Source organism: Gossypium hirsutum, chromosome D08 (genome assembly GCF_007990345.1).
Source record: "Gossypium hirsutum isolate 1008001.06 chromosome D08, Gossypium_hirsutum_v2.1, whole genome shotgun sequence".
Taxonomy (NCBI): domain Eukaryota; kingdom Viridiplantae; phylum Streptophyta; class Magnoliopsida; order Malvales; family Malvaceae; genus Gossypium; species Gossypium hirsutum.
The window spans coordinates 1,881,746-1,897,554 of record NC_053444.1 but is presented as its reverse complement, the minus strand read 5'-3'; the positions used below and the strand labels follow the sequence as shown (position 1 = coordinate 1,897,554).

Sequence of the window (15,809 nt, the reverse complement as noted above, 5' to 3'; positions counted from 1 at the left end):
AGTAGCATTTGACAAGTAATTGTAGATTATAAGATTTGAATAGTAGATTTGTTAGATTTAATCAAACAATTGAGTTGATGTTGCTCTACTTTAAATTCTTATTCTTAATTATTAATAAATAGTTGTGTTGCGAAGCGTAACTTTTGTACTTAAAGTTGAATGTAAAGTTATTTTTGTAAAACAATACAATTTCATAAAAGGGCATCTCATTAAAAGATACGTCTCTATGAAAAGATATCTTGTAAAAAGCCTCAACTAAGGACTTTTCTGTTAGTCATTTGTACAATTCTCTTTAGATTGTTAAGAGCTTTATTGTATCTTAAAAGACATTTTTAAAGCCTTATGATTGTTAGAAAAAACGAAGGAGGAGAATTTTATATATGGTGAATAAAAATAAAGAATAATGGTTAATGGTGGTGATGCATGCTTGATGATCAAGGTTGAAACAATGGGTCCAAATTACAAGTGCTTTCTAGTCTTTGATTACGATACAAGTCAACTTATTATTTCATTTGGTTGCATCATTCCTTTTTCATGTTATTTGGAATCAGTTTAACAAAGTCGTCAACAAAAAACCTATTAACAATGACGGGATAAAAATAGCCGACAACGGTTTTAGTGACGAATAAGGTGTATACATTACCGTCATTAAAGGTTTATACCGGTGTTCCTAATGTTACACACAAAGTTTATAACCATGAGTAAAAGACTCATAACATAAATATTGATATTTAATCACTAATCTAAAAATAATTAAATCCATTACACCAAGCTCTAGGGAGCCTACCCATAGTCACTCTCTCAGCCCAAATAAATTGTTGTTATGCCACGGTTTTCGTGTTGTTTTAGTACTATTTTATTGTTATTTTGTTACTGTTTTGCTTCCTATTTTAATATAATTTAAGTTATAAATAATTTATTTTAATATATTTTTAATGCATTGGGAATATTTATTTTTTAACTCGTCATGTTTTGACCCGATCTAACCTTAAAGAATTTTTTTTCTTTTAAAGTTTGAACAAGGTGGGTTTTCAATTAAAATTTTTGGGTTTGAGTTGGGATTGTGCTTAGATCAAATCCACACCCCTTTTTGAAAAATATTTACCAAGATAACCCCTTTTATATTTTATAACTAATTTTATTTTTAATTAGACTTCTATTTTAACTTTTATAACACTTTATAACAATTTAACTAATATATATTAGTTTTTATATGATTTTATAATATGTATTTATTTTAATATTGTAAAATTATTATATTATAAAAAATTATTTAATGTTTCAGGAATTTTTTTTATTCACTCCATGCGTCTTCTCTCTTTTTAGTTTACAGATCTATTTTCTGAGTATTTTTATTGTCTTCACAAGTTGTGATGGATAGATAACGGTGTCTATCATCATTGAAACACCACCGACCGCTGACAGTTTCTTTTAGAAAGTGGATAGCTCTTCGTTGACTTCTTAATCTTTTTTTTGAGAGAGTTTCAGAATAATAAATGATTTCATGAGTCGGTTTGGACTCGTGTTATCTTAAGTTTTATATGTTTTTTATTTATTAATCCATTATTTAATAAGTTTCTACTTTTAGAAGTTTTTGTCTACTCTTGTAGTACGATTTTTAGTTTTGCTTATGCATGCAGTCTTTCTTTTGTGAGTAATTTTAGGGTTGGTTTTGTCGCCATCCCCTCTAGTTTGGTGGATGCTCAGTTTTTTTATCGATTTATGTCCGCCGCTTTAGACCATCTGGGGTTGATTTTCTTATTGTATTAAGTGCTTGCAATCACTCCTGCTATGTTGTGATTGAGTTGTGGCAAAGCTGATTGTCAACGTGTCATAATATTCTAATAATGTTGAAGCTGAAGCTTTTATTGTGTTTGTGGAGCTTGCCCTTTAGCGCGTACAATGGATGTTTGTTATTTTCCCCCCAATTGTATGGTCTTATTCATTAAATGTATTAATAAATTTCTCTTCAAAATAAATTAATATATTAACCTATAGCGTAAATATTAAAAATATATATGTTAAATTGTTTATATTTAAAATTTTGTTAAAAAATAATTGTAAAATGATAGTAAAAAATATATATAATTACTAAATATTAAATAAAATAATTATATTTTAAAAATAAAAAGTTAACATGGATGACTCTAAATAGGCTTAAGTTAGCCATTTATAAATATAAGCTTGAACAAAATTTGAGTCTTATATCTCGAAATGGTCATTTCAAGTTGGGTCAGATTTGGATAACTATATATGATATTAATTGTAGACATTTTAATAAGGGTAAACTACATCATTAGTCACTAAACTACGGGTAAGTTTTGTTTTGGTCAGTTAACTAAAAAATTATAATTTGGTCACTAAACTATTCAAAAAAATTTATTCATGCCATTGGATTGTTAAGTTTTTTGGAAAAAACTTTCGCTAGCAAGCTCAAAATAACGATTCGGTGATCGGTACGACGAATCAGTATCCATCGACGAGTAAAAGAACATACCTAAGATCCAAAGCCATCTATCGGTCAGTGTCAGAGATCAAAGAAAAAAGTTATTTGAATTCTGATTCGTGGATTCATAGCATCATGAAAAAAACAACATAACGGTAGAAAAGAAGGGGAAAGAGAGCTTTCAATTAGTGTAGTTCAGTGACCAAATTGTAACATTTTTAAATTAAGTGACTAAAGCAAAAATTTACCTATAATTTAATGATTAATACTATAATTTATTCTTTTTATAAAAATTAAATCGAGTCGGAACGAATAAAAAACCACGTCCCGCCTCACACTCACTAAACGAAACAAATATACAAGATCGTCATTCTCGTCTTATAAGTCATTGTCAGCTATGACCCGTTGGCAAAATGGCAATTGGATTACACCAATATTTTTCTACTTATATATATATATATAGTCAATGGCCGTTTACTTATGTCTTGTAAAAAGAATCCCAATCAAAAGCTTGTGAATCTGGCATTAGAATCTCCGCCTACTTTGAATAATTGAGGATTGAATTGAACAATAAAGACAAATCGCAAACATTTGTGAAATTTCATGGGAAACTTCATTACTTCTTATCCACATTAATCAAATCAACAACCGTGTGGACCTATATGCTTATTATTCAAATCACCACCTTCATCATCATTTTTTATAGGATTAAAATGAAATAATGTTAACAATTAGAATTCAATTTTGAAATTTAAAAAATAAAAGACTAAATTTGAAATTTGTAAAAAGTGTAGTGACCTATGAAATATTTAACCTTGCCCCAAAAATACAAAACATTTATCAAATGATTCAAATCCTATGTATGCCATTTGCTTCTTGTTTATAATCCAATAAATAACGTCAACCTGAAAACCTCATAACAGAAGCCGAAGAATCTGTGCTTTTTTTTCCTGAAATTAAGCTTTCAACTTCAAAGGTGGGATTTCCTCTCTGTCTATCTTCCATTTGTTTCTTAACTTTGAACTTCTTTCTTTTTTGGAGAAAAAAATATATGGGAAGCCTTTGCCTGGTTTTGGTGGTGTTGCTACTTTCATGGACTTTGTCTTCCTCTGGTCCTCCTCCATCCTCTCATTTATGTCTCCCACACCAGAGAGATGCTTTGTTCCATTTTAAAACCACCATTTCTGTTGATTGTGATCATTATGGTCGTTATGGAGATTATTCTTACCCCAGGATAGACATAGAGTCATGGAAAAAAAGCCTTGATTGCTGTTCATGGGAGGGAATCAAATGTGACAACATAACTGGTCATGTAATCGACATCGATCTTAGTCATAGTTGCCTTCTGTTGGTGCAAGAGGCAATAACAGGCTGTTTTATGTCTTGCTTGTATAGCAAGCCTCGAGCCTTGGTGAAGAAACAAACTCGGAAGCCGAAAATAGAAAATGAAGCTAGCTAGTGAATAACAGAAAAAGAGAAGAAGATTGAATGAAAATGAGCTGATATTTTTCATTAACACATCAACAAGGCATTAAGCCATTACATATATCAGTCAACAAGTAAAACAAACAAGTAATCACCTAATAACATATCTAACACCACTAAATTGCCTAGTAACTTGGTAAACTTGATTGAAAACATAAACTTCTACCTAAACTTGTCATTCAGCACCTAATTACATCAAAATACAGTTACCAACTTGGTTCAAAACAAACTAAAACACAAAATGTTCATTTGAGTAACCAAATGAAACAATGCAGTTTCGGTTTGCCGTTAAAGCACGATCCCTGCATGGCCACCTTGCATGGTCACCTTGGCTGCTGCATGGGGGTTGACTTCAACACTCCTCCTCAGCTTCTATGCAGCAGACTCCTAGTTGCTTCCTTAGGTTTACAAATCTCGATGCACCAAGTGATTTTGTGAAGATATCGGCGATCTGATCTTCTGAGCTGCAATGAATTAGCTTGATCTCTCGAGCTTGTTCCATTTCTCTTATCACATGGAGTTTAATGTTGAAATGTTTTGTCCTGCCATGGAAGACAGGGTTTTTAGCAATAGCAACTGCTGACTTGTTGTCACAATGTATCACAGTTGCATCATTCTGCTGTAGATTCAAATCACTTAAAATTTTTCTCAGCCACATAGCTTGATTAACAGCATTGGCAGCTGCTACATGCTCTGCTTCTGCTGTCGATTGAGCCACCATTGTTTGTTTTCTTGAGCTCCAACAAATCATAGCTGAGCCAAGTGTAAAAGCATAACCAGAAGTGCTCTTCATGTCATCCTTTGAACCAGCCCAATCGCTATCAGTGTAGCCAATCAGTTTCAACTCTTCAGTCTTTCTAAACTGTATTCCATGGTTTAAGGTACCTTTGATGTATCTTAGCACCCTTTTCCCAGCCTTGTAATGTTGCTGGTTACAGCAGTGCATGAACCTTGATAGCATGCTCACAGCAAACAGAATGTCAGGTCTTGTTGCTGTTAAATACAGCAAACAACCAACAAGGCTCCTATAAAATGATTCATTAACAGGCTCATGTTCTTCTTGGCTCGACAGTTTTATGCCAACTGCCATAGGTGTGCATGTTGGCTTGCAATTTGCATTGAAAACTTGGATAAAACTTTCAAAGCAAACGCCTTTTGTCCCAAAAGATTCATTGATCAGCTTGTTGTATTTCTATTCCAAAGAAATAAGTTATCAACCCCAAATCTGACATCTCGAACATCTCCTTCATTTTTCTTTTGAAATCTTCTAACATAGCCTTGTCTCCTCCTGTTACAAGGAGATCATCCACATAAAGAGACACAATAAGCTGTGTTTCTGCTTGATCCTTCTTAACATAAAGTGTTGGCTCACTAGCACTCCTTTCAAATCCCAAACTGACCAAGTATGAGTCAATTCGAGCATACCAGGCTCGAGGGGCTTGTTTTAGGCCATACAAGGCCTTTCTTAGCCTATACACCAAATGTTCCTTACCAGGCATTATAAAACCTGGGGGTTGCTCGATGTATATCTCCTCTTCTAGGAATCCATTGAGGAATGCAGACTTGACATCCATTTGGTGGATTGTCCACTGGTTCTGAGCAGCAACTGCAATCAGCAATCTGATTGTATCGAGTCTGGCTACTGGAGCAAATGTTTCCATGTAGTCCAGACCATACCTTTGACTGAAGCCCTTTACAACTAGCCTGGCCTTTAGCTGGTTTAAACTTCCATCCGCATTGTGCTTCACTCGATAGACCCATTTTACACCAATAGTCTTTCTGTTGGCAGGCTTTTCAACCAACTCCCATGTCTAATTTTTTACAATCATGTTGATTTCATCAACCATAGCCTGTTTCCAACCTTCATCTGCCTCAGCCTCTTCAAAACTGCTAGGTTCTGCTATTGCAACCTGTGCCCTTTCATAAATATCTTCTAGGGACCTTGTGCCTCTCACAGGCACATCATCAACATCCATTTCAGGTCCTAGCTGCTCAAGTTCAGCTTGATTAGGCACTAGGTCTTCTGAAACTGCTTCTGGCTCATTTTTCTCCCAATTCCAGCAGGCTTTTTCATTAAAGATAACATCTCTGCTCACCTGGATTTTGTTTGTCAAGGGATCCAGAACCCTGTAGCCCTTTTTGACTGAGCTGTAGCCTACTAGAACACCTGGTTGAGCCCTTTTAGAGAGCTTGTCTCTCTTTGCTGCTAGTATTTGTGCATAACACAGGCAACCAAACACCTTCAGATGTGCCAAGGAAGGCTTGAAACTGAACCAAGCCTCGAAAGGTGTCTCGGATGCAAGAGCTTTGGTAGGAAGCCTGTTCTGAAGGTAAACAGCAGTGTTTACTGCCTCAGCCCACATGGTCTTGGGCAGTTTCTTTTCAAACAGGAGACATCTGGCCATATCCATCAGACTTCTGTTCTTTCTTTCAGCTACCCCATTCTGCTGAGGTGTGTAGACATTTGTAAGCTGATGTTTGATACCAGCATCATTGCAAATGGCTTGAAACTGAGCTGAAGTGTACTCAGTGCCATTGTCTGTCCTTATCGATTTCAGCTTGCAACATGTTTCTGTTTCTACAGCATTTTTAAACTTCACAAACACTTGAGCTACCTCAGACTTGTGTTTTAAGAAAAAAATCCAGCAAAACCTTGTAAGATCATCAATAAAGAGGATGAAATACCTATTTTTGCTGAGTGATTCAGTCCTCATCGGGCCACATACATCAGAATGCACCAGCTGCAGTCTTTCAGTAGCTCTCCAAGCTGAATTTGTAGGAAATGGCAGTCTTGCCTCTTCCCCATCTGGCAAACTTCACACACATCATCATGCTCCACTGAGCTGGTGAAGTTCTCTGCCAAGCCCTCTTTGGCCAATCGAGTCATTGATCTGAAGTTGGCATGTCCAAGCCTTTGATGCCAAAGCTTGAAGTCATCAACAGAAGTTGTGTATGCTGAGTTTGAGTCATTTGCCCAGTGAACCTCAAAGCATTTATCAGTCATTGTGACTGTCATAAGGCTTGATCCACTTGGATCAGTAATGTGGCATTGTTTGTCCTTGAACACAACAGAATAACCTTTCTCGAGCAGTTGAGCTATGCTGAGAAGCTTTCTGTCAATCTCTGGCACCAACAGCACATTTTGAATGATCTTGTTGCCTGTGGGAGTACATATCAGCACTTCTCCTCTTCCTTCAGCCCTTATAAACTGACCATTTCCAACCTTGACCTTGGTTTTATAACTTCTGTCCAAGGTTTTAAACAAGGAGGCATCTGGTGACATGTGGTTAGTGCAACCACTGTCCAACAACCAGCCTTTTGAGCATTTCTTCTCAGCAGCTAAACAGGAAACAGCAAAGACCTGTTCTTCTTGGTCACTACTGTCCTCAGCTACTCGAGCTTCAACCTTTGACTGCTGAAATTGATTCTGCCCTGGCTTACTCCTATTTTTACAGACCCTTTCAACATGGCCCTTCTTCTTGCAGTGTTGGCATACTGCATCTGGCCTAAACCAGCATCTGTCTTCTGGATGGCCTAGCTTCTTACAATATCTGCAGGGCTGGTCGTTGCTCCTTGCAGCATCAGGCTTAGGCCTGCTTTTCCAAGGCTTTTTGCCTCTTTGAGCATTGGTGCTCGAGGCTTCTCTGGCCTTGGCTTGAAATGCACCTTCTTGGTGATCTTCAGCTCTGCTAGCTCTCCTTTGTTCCTGAGCATAGAAGGTGTTGATTAACTCAGTCAAAGAAATGCTAGCAAGGTCTCTTGAGTCCTCTAGGGAGGATATCTTTGCTTCATATTTCTCAGGCAAAGTGGAGAGGACTTTCTCCACAATTCTTGCCTCATCAAAGTGCTCACCTAGGAGCCTTATGCTGTTAACCACCGCCATAATTCTATCTGAATACTGCTTCACTGTTTCTTCTTCCTTCATCTTCAAATTCTCGAAATCCCTTCTCAAGTTCAACAGCTGCTGTTGCCTTGTTCTCTCAGTGCCTTGAAACTCCTCCTTAAGCTTGTCCCAGGCCTGTTTTGGAGTCTCACAGGCCATAATTCTGGTAAAGATGACATCTGATACATAGTTCTGAATGCAGGACATGGCTTTATGCCTTTTGGTCCTCTCATCAGCATGTTGTCTGATCTGAGCTACTATGGGATTAGCCCTCAGTGGTGCTGGCTCAGCATCTGTGTTAACAACTTCCCACAGATCAAAGGCCTGCAGGTAAGTCTTCATCTTTACCAGCCATATGTGAAAGCTTTCTCCATTGAAGACTGGTGGGGCTGCTGGTGAAAATCCTGAAGAAGCCATCAGGTTCCTTGGTTTGAAGCAACAGGTCCACTAAGACAACGGCTCTAGATACCAATTGTTGGTGCAATAGGCAATAACAGGCTGTTTTATGTCTTGCTTGTATAGCAAGCCTCGAGCCTTGGTGAAGAAACAAACTCGGAAGCAGAAAACAGAAAATGAAGCTAGCTAGTGAATAACAGAAAAAGAGAAGAAGATTGAATGAAAATGGGCTGATATTTTTCATTAACACATCAACAAGGCATTAAGCCATTACATATATCAGTCAACAAGTAAAACAAACAAGTAATCACCTAATAACATACTTAACACCACTACATTGCCTAGTAACTTGGTAAACTTGATTGAAAACATAAACTTCTACCTAAACTTGTCATTCAGCACCTAATTACATCAAAATACAGTTACCAACTTGGTTCAAAACAAACTAAAACACAAAATGTTCATTTGAGTAACCAAATGAAACAATGCAGTTTCGGTTTGCTGTTAAAGCACGATCCCTGCATGGCCACCTTGCATGGTCACCTTGGCTGCTGCATGGGGGTTGACTTCAACACCTTCTTGGTTCTCTCTTTGCAAGCAACAGCCTCTTTCAACTTCACAACCTCCAATGGCTTGACTTGAGCTCCAACCACTTCAGAGGCTCTCTTCTTGAGAACACTAGCAGCTTGTTTCACTTTCATGGACTCCGACGACTCAACCTTGCTGAAAATATTTTCAATGGCACCATTTCATCAAAGTTATTTAGCCAGTTGGTGAGTTTAACCCATCTTAATCTCTCTCATAATGCCTTCTCTGGCTAAATCTCGCATCAAATCAGTGGCTTGTCCAGTTTGGTTTCACTTGATCTTTCCTTTCCTTATGACTTGAGATTTGATGGCCAAGGTTTTGACATGCTTGCAAGAAACTTAACCAAATTAAGAAACCTTGCACTTAATGGTGTAGATATGTCTAATGTTGCACTTACTTCCTTTCTAAACTTGTCTTCATCACTTGAACATTTGAGTCTATTAGATTGTCAATTATATGGAGAATTCCCAACTCAAGTTTCTCAGCTTCCAAACCTCAAAGTTTTAAATTTAAGAGGGAATGAGAATTTCACAGGTTATCTCCTCCATCCTAACTGGAGTAGTGGCCTTGAGTTGTTAGACCTTTCCCTTTGTGGTTTTAAGGGGTCAATCCCGGCATCATTTGGAAATCTCACTCAAATCATTTCCATTCATTTACAAGGAAATTCGCTTGAAGGACAGATTCCAGATGTTTTTGGAAACCTTAAAAAATTAACTTCTTTGAGCTTTTCTTCAAACAATTTGAGTGGTCCACTTCCAATAACTATCTTCAACCTCACAAAAATTACCCATTTGGATTTGTCAAATATTCACTTGGAAGGTCCCTTGCCAAATCATGTTAGTGGGCTTCAATTTCTAGACGAACTTTTCTTATATAATAACTCTATAAGTGGTGGAGTACCATCTTGGCTGTTTACTCTGCCATCTCTTCTACTGGTGTGTTGAAGTCAACCCCCATGCAGCAGCCAAGGTGACCATGCAAGGTGGCCATGCAGGGATCGTGCTTTAACAGCAAACTGAAACTGCATTGTTTCATTTGGTTACTCGAATGAACATTTTGTGTTTTAGTTTGTTTTGAACCAAGTTGGTAACTGTATTTTGATGTAATTAGGTGCTGAATGACAAGTTTAGGTAGAAGTTTATGTTTTCAATCAAGTTTACCAAGTTACTAGGCAATTTAGTGGTGTTAGGTATGTTACTAGGTGATTACTTGTTTGTTTTACTTGTTGACTGATATATGTAATGGCTTAATGCCTTGTTGATGTGTTAATGAAAAATATCAGCTCATTTTCATTCAATCTTCTTCTCTTTTTCTGTTATTCACTAGCTAGCTTCATTTTCTGTTTTCTGCTTCCGAGTTTGTTTCTTCACCAAGGCTCGAGGCTTGCTATACAAGCAAGACATAAAATAGCCTTTTATTGCCTCTTGCACCAACAATTGGTATCTAGAGCCGTTGTCTTAGTGGACCTGTTGCTTCAAACCAAGGAACCTGATGGCTTCTTCAAGATTTTCACCAGCAGCCCCACCAGTCTTCAATGGAGAAAGCTTTCACATATGGCTGGTAAAGATGAAGACTTACCTGCAGGCCTTTGATCTGTGGGAAGTTGTTAACACAGATGCTGAGCCAGCACCACTGAGGGCTAATCCCACAGTAGCTCAGATCAGACAACATGCTGATGAGAGGACCAAAAGGCATAAAGCCATGTCCTGCATTCAGAACTGTGTATCAGATGTCATCTTTACCAGAATTATGGCCTGTGAGACTCCAAAACAGGCCTGGGACAAGCTTAAGGAGGAGTTTCAAGGCACTGAGAGAACAAGGCAACAGCAGCTGTTGAACTTGAGAAGGGATTTCGAGAATTTGAAGATGAAGGAAGAAGAAACAGTGAAGCAGTATTCAGATAGAATTATGGCAGTGGTTAACAGCATAAGGCTCCTAGGTGAGCACTTTGATGAGGCAAGAATTGTGGAGAAAGTCCTCTCCACTTTGCCTGAGAAATATGAAGCAAAGATATCCTCCCTAGAGGACTCAAGAGACCTTGCTAGCATTTCTTTGACTGAGTTAATCAACACCTTCTATGCTCAGGAACAAAGGAGAGCTAGCAGAGCTGAAGATCACCAAGAAGGTGCATTTCAAGCCAAGGCCAGAGAAGCCTCGAGCACCAATGCTCAAAGAGGCAAAAAGCCTTGGAAAAGCAGGCCTAAGCCTGATGCTGCAAGGAGCAATGACCAGCCCTGCAGATATTGCAAGAAGCTAGGCCATCCAGAAGACAGATGCTGGTTTAGGCCAGATGCAGTATGCCAACACTGCAAGAAGAAGGGCCATGTTGAAAGGGTCTGTAAAAACAGGAGTAAGCCAAGGCAGAATCAATTTCAGCAGTCAAAGGTTGAAGCTCGAGTAGCTGAGGACAGTAGTGACCAAGAAGAACAGGTCTTTGTTGTTTCCTGTTTAGCTGCTGAGAAGAAATGCTCAAAAGGCTGGTTGTTGGACAGTGGTTGCACTAACCACATGTCACTAGATGCCTCCTTGTTTAAAACCTTGGACAGAAGTTATAAAACCAAGGTCAAGGTTGGAAATGGTCAGTTTATAAGGGCTGAAGGAAGAGGAGAAGTGCTGATATGTACTCCCACAGGCAACAAGATCATTCCAAATGTGCTGTTGGTGCCAGAGATTGACAGAAACCTTCTCAGCATAGCTCAACTGCTCGAGAAAGGTTATTCTGTTGTGTTCAAGGACAAACAATACCACATTACTAATCCAAGTGGATCAAGCCTTATGACAGTCACAATGACTGATAAATGCTTTGAGGTTCACTGGGCAAATGACTCAAACTCAGCATACACAACTTCTGTTGATGACTTCAAGCTTTGGCATCAAAGGCTTGGACATGCCAACTTCAGATCAATGACTCGATTGGCCAAAGAGGGCTTGGCAGAGAACTTCACCAGCTCAGTGGAGCATGATGATGTGTGTGAAGTTTGCCAGATGGGGAAGAGGCAAGACTGCCATTTCCTACAAATTCAGCTTGGAGAGCTACTGAAAGACTGCAGCTGGTGCACTCTGATGTATGTGGCCCGATGAGAACTGAATCACTCAGCAAAAACAGGTATTTCATCCTCTTTATTGATGATCTTACAAGGTTTTGCTGGATTTTCTTCTTAAAACACAAGTCTGAGGTAGCTCAAGTGTTTGTGAAGTTTAAAAATGCTGTAGAAACAGAAACAGGTTGCAAGCTGAAATCGATAAGGACAGACAATGGCACTGAGTACACTTCAGCTCAGTTTCAAGCCATTTGCAATGATGCTGGTATCAAACATCAGCTTACAAATGTCTACACACCTCAGCAGAATGGGGTAGCTAAAAGAAAGAACAGAAGTCTGATGGATATGGCCAGATGTCTCCTGTTTGAAAAGAAACTGCCCAAGACCATGTGGGCTGAGGCAGTAAACACTGCTGTTTACCTTCAGAACAGGCTTCCTACCAAAGCTCTTGCATCTGAGACACCTTTCGAGGCTTGGTTCAGTTTCAAGCCTTCCTTAGCACATCTGAAGGTGTTTGGTTGCCTGTGTTATGCACAAATACCAGCAGCAAAGAGAGACAAGCTCTCTAAAAGGGCTCAACCAGGTGTTCTAGTAGGCTACAGCTCAGTCAAAAAGGGCTACAGGGTTCTGGATCCCTTGACAAACAAAGTCCAGGTGAGCAGAGATGTTATCTTTGATGAAAAAGCCTGCTGGAATTGGGAGAAAAATGAGCCAGAAGCAGTTTCAGAAGACCTAGTGCCTAATCAAGCTGAACTTGAGCAGCTAGGACCTGAAATGGATGTTGATGATGTGCCTGTGAGAGGCACAAGGCCCCTAGAAGATATTTATGAAAGGGCACAGGTTGCAATAGCAGAACCTAGCAGTTTTGAAGAGGCTGAGGCAGATGAAGGTTGGAAACAGGCTATGGTTGATGAAATCAACATGATTGTAAAAAATCAGACATGGGAGTTGGTTGAAAAGCATGCCAACAGAAAGACTATTGGTGTAAAATGGGTCTATCGAGTGAAGCACAATGCGGATGGAAGTTTAAACAAGCTAAAGGCCAGGCTAGTTGTAAAGGGCTTCAGTCAAAGGTATGGTCTGGACTACATAGAAACATTTGCTCCAGTAGCCAGACTCGATACAATCAGATTGTTGATTGCAGTTGCTGCTCAGAACCAGTGGACAATCCACCAAATGGATGTCAAGTCTGCATTCCTCAATGGATTCCTAGAAGAGGAGATATACATCGAGCAACCGCCAGGTTTTATAATGCCTGGTAAGGAACATTTGGTGTATAGGCTAAGAAAGGCCTTGTATGGCCTAAAACAGGCCCCTCGAGCCTGGTATGCTCGAATTGACTCATACTTGGTCAGTTTGGGATTTGAAAGGAGTGCTAGTGAGCCAACACTTTATGTTAAGAAGGATCAAGCAGAAACACAGCTTATTGTGTCTCTTTATGTGGATGATCTCCTTGTAACAGGAGGAGACAAGACTATGTTAGAAGATTTCAAAAGAAAAATGAAGGAGATGTTCGAGATGTCAGATTTAGGGTTGATGACTTATTTCCTTGGAATAGAAATACAACAAGCTGATCAAGGAATCTTTTTGGGACAAAAGGCGTTTGCTTTGAAAGTTTTATCCAAGTTTTCAATGCAAAATTGCAAGCCAACATGCACACCTATGGCAGTTGGCATAAAACTGTCGAGCCAAGAAGAACATGAGCCTGTTAATGAATCATTTTATAGGAGCCTTGTTGGTTGTTTGCTGTATTTAACAGCAACAAGACCTGACATTCTGTTTGCTGTGAGCATGCTATCAAGGTTCATGCACTGCTGTAACCAGCAACATTACAAGGCTGGGAAAAGGGTGCTAAGATACATCAAAGGTACCTTAAACCATGGAATACAGTTTAGAAAGACTGAAGAGTTGAAACTGATTGGCTACACTGATAGCGATTGGGCTGGTTCAAAGGATGACATGAAGAGCACTTCTGGCTATGCTTTTACACTTGGCTCAGCTATGATTTGTTGGAGCTCAAGAAAACAAACAATGGTGGCTCAATCGACAGCAGAAGCAGAGTATGTAGCAGCTGCCAATGCTGTTAATCAAGCTATGTGGCTGAGAAAAATTTTGAGTGATTTGAATCTACAGCAGAATGATGCAACTGTGATACATTGTGACAACAAGTCAGCAGTTGCTATTGCTAAAAACCCTGTCTTCCATGGCAGGACAAAACATTTCAACATTAAACTCCATGTGATAAGAGAAATGGAACAAGCTCGAGAGATCAAGCTAATTCATTGCAGCTCAGAAGATCAGATCGCCGATATCTTCACAAAATCACTTGGTGCATCTAGATTTGTAAACCTAAGGAAGCAACTAGGAGTCTGCTGCATAGAAGCTGAGGAGGAGTGTTGAAGTCAACCCCCATGCAGCAGCCAAGGTGACCATGCAATGTGGCCATGCAGGGATCGTGCTTTAACAGCAAACCGAAACTGCATTGTTTCATTTGGTTATTCAAATGAACATTTTGTGTTTTAGTTTGTTTTGAACCAAGTTGGTAACTGTATTTTGATGTAATTAGGTGCTGAATGACAAGTTTAGGTAGAAGTTTATGTTTTCAATCAAGTTTACCAAGTTACTAGGCAATTTAGTGGTGTTAGGTATGTTATTAGGTGATTACTTGTTTGTTTTACTTGTTGACTGATATATGTAATGGCTTAATGCCTTGTTGATGTGTTAATGAAAAATATCAGCTCATTTTCATTCAATCTTCTTCTCTTTTTCTGTTATTCACTAGCTAGCTTCATTTTCTGTTTTCTGCTTCCGAGTTTGTTTCTTCACCAAGGCTCGAGGCTTGCTATACAAGCAAGACATAAAACAGCCTGTTATTGCCTCTTGCACCAACATGGTGGACCTCGGTTATAACAAACTAGTTGGCCCGATTGATCGAATTCAGAAGCCTAGTTCCATCCAAGAGGTTGATTTGAGTTATAATAACATTAGTGATTCAATACCCTATTCTATTTTTTATCTTGTGAACCTTACTAAGCTTCATTTGTCCTCCAACAACTTGAGTGGTCCAATCCCAGATTCCATTTTTGATCTTGCATACCTTACTTTACTCGATTTGTCATCAAACAACTTGAGTGGCGTGATCAAGTCAGATATGCTTTCAAAACTCACGAGTCTTGAATTTATTAATGTTTCAAGTAATAGTTTATTATCATTAAGCACAAGCGGCAATGATGTGGAGTATTCTTTCCCCCAGCTTAGAACTGTGATATTCTCTGGTTGCAGTGTAATGCAGTTCCCGAATTTCTTTCAGACATCGTACTTGCAAATTTTAGATCTTTCCAATAACATGATTTCTGGTGGAATTTCCAAATGGGAAGCTGTACGGTGGGAAGGATTGCTATGGTTGGACCTTTCTCATAACTTTCTGACTGCTTTGGAGCAATTTCCGGGTAACAGTTTGGAATATCTCAACCTTCATTCCAACTTTCTGATAGGAAATATCACTTCTTCTATTTGCAATTGGAGTCAACTTACAGTTCTGGACTTGTCCAAAAACAACTTGAGTGGAACTATTCCTGATTGCCTTGGAAATATCGGATGTCTCCAGCTCTTGGATTTGCAAATGAACAACTTCATTGGCAAGATCCCTAATTCTTTTTTGAGAAATAGTGACTTGAGCCATCTTTTACTCAATAACAATCAATTGGAAGGATTAGTGCCGCTATCTTTGGCTAACTGTACTTCATTGGAACTTTTGAATTTAGGGAACAATAAGTTAACGGATAGGTTTCCCCATTGGTTAGAGTCGCTTCCAAGACTACAAGTTCTTATCTTGAGATTTAATAGATTTTATGGATCACTGCCTCATTCCATAGCTTCATCTAACTTCTCTACATTGTGACTAATTGATCTCTCTGGAAATAAGTTTACGGGTACATTGCCCACGAAACTCTTTCAAAATTTGAGAGCA

The 15,809-nt window shown here is 38.7% G+C and overlaps 1 protein-coding gene across 1 annotated transcript; it reads left to right on the top strand.

Moving 5' to 3' along the window:
• Positions 1-3,497: 3,497 nt before the first annotated feature.
• On the top strand, positions 3,498-3,905 carry LOC121220061 (receptor-like protein 35). Its single transcript, XM_041099211.1, has one exon. It carries the CDS (start codon positions 3,498-3,500, stop codon positions 3,903-3,905), a length of 408 nt encoding a protein of 135 aa, XP_040955145.1.
• The last annotated feature ends 11,904 nt before the right edge of the window (positions 3,906-15,809 follow it).

Coding starts and splice junctions, on each gene's coding strand:
- LOC121220061 (XM_041099211.1), top strand. CDS start 3,498: ATGGGAAGCCTTTGCCTGGTTTTGGTGGTGTTGCTACTTTCATGGACT.